Source organism: Centruroides vittatus, unplaced genomic scaffold (genome assembly GCF_030686945.1).
Source record: "Centruroides vittatus isolate TY-2023 unplaced genomic scaffold, ASM3068694v2 scaffold_1047, whole genome shotgun sequence".
NCBI lineage: Eukaryota > Metazoa > Arthropoda > Arachnida > Scorpiones > Buthidae > Centruroides > Centruroides vittatus.
Genome location: NW_027122669.1, coordinates 827,473 through 834,014, shown reverse-complemented (window position 1 = coordinate 834,014; position 6,542 = coordinate 827,473). Strand labels below are relative to the sequence as shown.

The following is a 6,542-nucleotide window of genomic DNA, read 5'->3' as shown; positions in this document are numbered from 1 at the left end:
CAACACCGCCACATTTTGCAGACGACTCGTTAGGAAACTGGTACGAAATTCTCCAGGAAATCTATTTTCTGTTAACGAATTAAAAAAGGAAGAGAACGAATTATTATAGCAAAAGTTGCGTTATTTTCGAAATTCGCGTGGGATTTTCGTTAACTTATCTTAAGAAATTTTTACAGATTAATATGAATCTAAACACCTAAGATGGTTCTAAAGTAGCTCCAAATCCTTAAAATTGCTCCAAACATCTCTAAAGTGATTCTAATGAAGAAAATTCACCCCCTAGCATTGTCAGTTAAGAGTTCGTGACTAAGAAGAGCAATTGAGAAAATTGCCATTTGTAATCGTGGATTCTTTCATTTAATAACCCAATTTTCTATGGCCAAACCTTTGTAATCTATCGGAAAAAAATATGCAATTCACTCACGTGATCGCTAAATATAACTCAAAGACGATATTTTCCTCGCTTAAGAACTCCCGGTTACCCATAATTCCCAGTGCGGGGGCGTCACGATAAATCCATAAAGTGACGAGTCACATACTGTCGCTCGTTAGTCTCGATCCACGAGTCCATCGAGAGTAAAGCGTCAAAGAAATGGTAAGTCTCGAGTTCCTCGACTTACAAAAAACCATTTTAATTTTCTAAAAGGAAAAAAAAATTACAAAAATGAAAATTAAATTTTTAAAAAAATGCAATTTCAGGTGGAAGAATTGAGTAAAGAACAGGTGCAAAGTAAGTGAATTTCTTCTTCGTTAAGTTCCACGCGTTGTCGTCCATCGGTTCTAATGGATTTCTGTGGTTCCAATTTGCGATTTTTTCGGTGTTAATTATGATTTAAAATCCCAAACCAAATTTGGTAATGTTGGAGCACGTTCGGTTGTAGATCGGATTTCTATCAAAATGGCGAAGTGGCGCGGAGAGGGGGGGTTCAAGGTCGAGTAACAACTTCCGCTTTGTGTCACCGATGTTGTGACGCAACTTCGGAAATTCTTCTTTGATCTAAACTTCGTATTTTTGTATGTAAATTAGAATTTTATGAGGTCTTTTTAACGCGATGATCCATTTCTTGGCACGTTGCAAGCGTGACGGTTCCTTTTTTAGCAGATTGAAGCGTGATGAGCCCTTTATTCGCTTATTGCGGGCATGATGAATCCTTAGCATATTGAAGCGCAATGAGTCCTTCCTTAGCAGAGTGATGCGTGACGATTGAAGCGTGATGAGCCCTTTCTCAGCATATTGAAGGCACGATGAGCCTTTTTACAGTATATTTAAAGTTTAGTGGTACCTTTCTTAGCGCATTGCAAGCTGATGATTCCATTTTATGACATCGAAAAAAAACGTATAAAATTATCGAGAAAATACAATTTACTCTGTAATATGAGCATCACACTGCAAGAAATACAAGCGTAACATCAACTGCATCTCGTTAAAGCTGTCATTCATCGCTTCGAAGTGCGTAACACAACACAGAGATCGCGATCTACCAATTAAGAAGCGTTCCATCGAAAAGGAAAAATTCGCGTATAACACCATCGTTCGTACCCGCAAAATGCGTTTTTTTCAGGATAAAAAAGTAACGTTTTACGATTTGTTACGTTCTATAATTGGAAACCATTCAATATATTGGAAGAAAGTGCAGCATTTGGTAGTAGGGGTAGGAAGTGACGCGTTACGTTATGAGACTCCAAATTGGGAATATGAAAAATTTATGAAATTAGTAAGCGTGTTGACACGTAACGTTGCTTCTGGCATCTCTCGGTTTAAAGTGACGCCAAAACGGATAGAGTCGAATAGAGAAAATAACTCAGTTGGGGTCGAATTCCAGACATTTCCATGGTGATGGATGTTACGCGCCTATGTTTAGCCCAAATATTTTGTACGAGTGGGTGGCAAATGCAATTCTCAAGTCCATAAAAAATGTCCACTTGAAAACTTTCCAACAGAAAAAGACGGGGAGGGATTGGTAAAGAGTAAGTTGGAACCATTCCAAAATTTGCCATTAGAAATGGACACGAAAGTAAAATCCTTGATCCGAAGAATCGGACCGAACTGGCCAGAAATTCCAATTTAAATTTTGTTTTTTTTTATGTCCTAAAATTGGCCCAATTCTTAATTTTCCCGAAAGGAAGGTTAAGACGGAATTAGGTTAGAAAAATTCACGAATGATTGACAGCCGCTCACCTGTCCTCACTGCAAATAGAAGATCTTTTTGGCACTATTTATATACCTTATAAAATGATAAATGGGTTATTCGGCGTTTGGTTTAGATTCGAGATTCTTTACAATATTGCCGAATTTAGTTCCTGTAATTATTTAATGCGTAAAACTCTCGTAAAATAGGGTGTCGAGTTCTATACAAAGTGCTAGACAATGTACAGTGTGAGCGGCAACAAAGTGGCCTTTCAGTACGACCGCTGAAAGAATTCTTTGTTTTAGTCACGGACTTGATCCGTTGATTTAAACTGTGAGAAATTTGGCAATTTTTTTTGTAATATTTGTGGCTTAAATCTTCGTTTATCGTGAAGATTTAAGAGATTGTATCCCTTGGGACCAAACCTGTAGAATGCCCGTGCCGGAATCTATATAATAAAATTTTAATTATGTAATTTCAAGTGTTTAGAGGGAGAAAAAAGAAATGTCGGAAGAAGGGTCTGACCCGGAACCGTTTCGGAGTTAGGGCCTTTCACGATCGCTCTCCACGGTCCTAGAGGCCCTCCAGTAGCCGAGTGAATAAGCCATTGAACACTGGTTACGGGTGGAGATTTCAGAGTTTTATTCGTGTGTCTAACACCTAAATAGGAGTCACTTTCCCGTAGAATGTTCTTCCGTAAGGCACTCCCTCTTGGCAGATTGCCTGTGTGTTTCGCTCCGTAGTTATGATCTCACGCCATCGCTCTCTACCGCCCTAGAGGCCCTCCAGTAACCGAGTGAATGAAACCATTTAACACTGGTACGGGTGAAGATTTTGGAGTTTTTTTACACGCGTCTAGTACCTAAATAGGAGCCAGTTGCTCATAAAAAGTCTTCTTCTCTTGGCGGATTGCCCATGTGTATGTGTCGCACCCGAACCAAACCAAAGTACGGTCCTAAGTGTCGTTCTTGATGGTGAATAACCAACTATTAATGAATTAACTGAAAATTGCAATACAGTATGTTAATTTTGTTTAAAAAAATTTAAACTAATTGCAAATTATTTATAAATTTTAGTGCTGAGAAAAGCATTTGACATGTTCGATCGTGATAAGAAAGGTTTCATTCATACAAATATGGTCTCCACCATTCTTCGTACTCTGGGGCAGACATTCGAAGAGAAGGATCTCAAAGCATTAATTGCCGAGATTGATCAAGATGGTGAGTACCTTTTTCTAAGTTTTTAATAAATAAATATGTAGATAATCGTGTTTTGTCGCTCGAAATTATCTATAAATTTCAGTCGAGAGCGTTTAAATTAGATAAGTTAGTATGGCGCCCTGATTTCGTAGAGCAGCAGGCCTCATCTTTACATAACTATCTGCTGCCTTGAGGGATTTGAGTTCGAGGACGGACCAGGATCCATGCTAAATCCTTGATGATCCAGTCCGTATTCAAACTGTGATCCTTTAAAACAGCAAGTTGTTATATTTATGTTTATAATCTGCTGCTCTAAGGGATCAGCAGTGTTTACCTGCAAAAACCCGATGATCGAGAGTGCCTTAAGTAAAAAAACTTTGCTGCTGTAAGGGATCGGGAGTGTTTTCGTGCAAAATTCTACTTACCTGAGGGATCCAAGTTTGAACGAGGACCGGATCTTCAGGGATTTTCATGGATAATTTGACCGAGATATGTTGTGCCTCGTTTTTCACCATCCGGTGGCACCCATTGCGGACCTCGAGGAATCCACGAGCGCGTGAGAGAGACTATTCTTAGTGTTTGAAGGGCAGAAAGAGCTTAAAAATAGAAAATAATCTACTTTTATTACATTAAAAATAACACGAAAGAGTTATTATTTTCTACAGCTGCATTAAAATATGTATGCAAATTATAACATAAATTGTTAAAGGATCGATCTTCGAATGATCAAGCGATGCCAGAGATCTTTAAACAACCAGAAATTTTAGAGTTTATACTTTAAAATAGGCAATTATCAATTCTTTCATAGTTTATGAGCAGGTAGAATGGGACCCGTAGGGCCTCCAAACTTTCGCTATTTTGTGTTAAAAACTGTACACGAAAATGATTTTCGCGCATTTTTATGAGTGTTTAGGATTATGGCCCTATATTTGTGACTGTTCTAGGTCTAAACTCGTCTCTGGTGTGCCCTGTTTATAGGTTAAATGGAAAGAATGAAATAATTATAAAATTCTATAAAATAAACAGTACCCTTTTAGCTTTATTTTGGAAATATAAACAATGGCATTTAAGGAAAATTGATGACATCCGCCATGTTTAAAAGGTGTTGGGCAGCTTACACTCGAATGGTAAATTGTTACAAATACTTATCAAGAACAAAGACCTACACAAAAAAAGAAAAGGATAAAGTTTCATTACAAATAATCCTTTCTTTAATTGTAAACACAGAAACAGTAATGGAGCAAGGTGATGAAGGTGCAAAAAATTATTTATAGGGCTTCAAAAATTTTTATATTTTCGTTAAATTTATTAACTTGCCGGGCCTTTGGTGGGCCCGTTAGTTAGTAATATATTACACAAGGGTTTGGGCCTTCCTAGGGCTCGGACAACTGTGTACTACCCTGTTATCCGCCACCGAGTAAAAATTTGCATTAAGAATAATTAAATAATAAGGCAAATTATTGCCCGTTTTTTAAAGAGAATGGGCATTTTTGGTGTCATTTTTAGTGCCTTTTTTATTCATTACAAAAATCAAGGCAAACCTCATTAAGTGTACGGCATCCCGATGCCTTATTACACATTTTTACTCCGAGTCATAAATTTTATACAGCCGAACCTCCAAATAACGGACACCCCTTAACAATGGCCGTCTCTAAACATCAAGAACTCTTATTTTAAATAGATATTCATACAAAATAACCTCCAAACAACGGTCACCCCGATACGGCGGTTATTTTTTGTTCTTGCAATGGCCGTTGTCGAGAGGTTCGATTGTACGGTTATTTAAATACCGGTACCACTCGTAATTAGAGAAGTGGGCGGTCGTAAAGCGAGGGTTTATTGTATTCCTAATAACCTCCAGGAATTCTGGAATTCATTTCTCGATGGGATAGAAAATTCCTCGTAATTACGTCTGTTGTTTTTGATTGATTTATTAATAAAATCTCATGGTTACATCGTAAATATTTTATTTCAGGAAGCGGTGAATTAGAATTTGACGAATTCTTGGCATTGACTGCTAGATTTCTCATAGAAGAAGATACAGAAGCCATGCAAGAAGAACTAAGAGAAGCCTTCAGGATGTACGATAAATCAGGGAATGGTTATATTAACGTTTCCGATTTGAGGGAGATTCTAAGAGCCCTGGATGATAAATTGACGGAAGATGAATTAGACGAGATGATCGCCGAAATCGATACTGACGGAAGCGGAACCGTAGATTTCGATGGTAAGCATCTCAATTTAAATTTTCCACTCCACGTTGCCTAGTTTTCAGTTATGCGAATAACAACGCATTGACTCACATAATTGGAGACTAGGCACTCAGATGGGATTCGAACCCACGTTTTAGGCTAGCGTTCAATCCAATAAGCCATTGGAATCAAATCGGTACGGCTTATTCTGTAAGCAAATTAAGAACTTCGGGAATTTTTAATGTTAAAATTGAGGGTGACACGGACAAGTTTTCTCTGATTACTATATTTTTTTTTCCTTTCAGAATTTATGGAAATGATGACCGGAGATTGAAGAGAGAAATTTAGTTACATATGGAAGCTTTCTTTGCCTGATAGTCTGGCGCAAACCATTGCATCGAGCGGTGCACCATTCGTGAACGTTGCTTCTGCTGTTCCGTTTTTCTGTACAGAGCATTTCTTTGTTGGCGAAATCGTGAAGAAAATTCTACAGATACAATCCAATATAATTAATTAATATGTACATCTTATCAACCCCGTTGTTAACTCTTTTATCGGCATCATAAAGTCGAGACACGAATGAAATTTTACGTTCGTCTTCTAATCAATTATTAGTAAACTTTCTAGGAATGCTAATAAACTTTTGATAATATATAATTAATTATAATTCTATTCGAAAGTTGATTTTTAACTTTGGTCCCGGATTTCTCCCGTTTTTAACCCCGAAAAATTAGATTAAGATTTTAAGAAGAACCGTTTTATAAGTCGTTTAGTGTGAAATAACCAATTTAGAGGTCAATTAATTTAAATGTCGTCATCTTTACACCCCTTTTCACAATATCCGGACGGTCCACCACCGAAAAATTCCTAGGGTCCCGTCCCAATTCGATCCCAAGGGCCCCTAGAGCCAGCTTAGCAGCTCGGCCATCCTGCCCTCGGATATAATTCAATTCATTCTTAAAAAGTATTGATAATTTGTTAATATTATTTCTTAGAATGTTCTCTAATTATTTAATTATAAG

General features: G+C 37.4%; 1 protein-coding gene across 2 annotated transcripts; it reads left to right on the top strand.

Moving 5' to 3' along the window:
• The first annotated feature begins 475 nt into the window (after positions 1-475).
• LOC136986495 (troponin C) lies at positions 476-6,181 on the top strand. Of its 2 annotated transcripts, XM_067284047.1 has the most exons (5): positions 476-595; positions 700-730; positions 3,206-3,349; positions 5,304-5,555; positions 5,826-6,181. In XM_067284047.1, the coding sequence occupies exons 1-5, from the start codon at positions 593-595 to the stop codon at positions 5,852-5,854; spliced, it is 459 nt and encodes a 152-aa protein (XP_067140148.1). In that variant the 5' UTR covers positions 476-592; the 3' UTR covers positions 5,855-6,181. The 2 variants fall into 2 exon arrangements, with proteins under 2 accessions (XP_067140148.1, XP_067140147.1); XM_067284046.1 differs by lacking the exon at positions 476-595 and having other exon boundaries at positions 688-730.
• Positions 6,182-6,542: the final 361 nt, after the last annotated feature.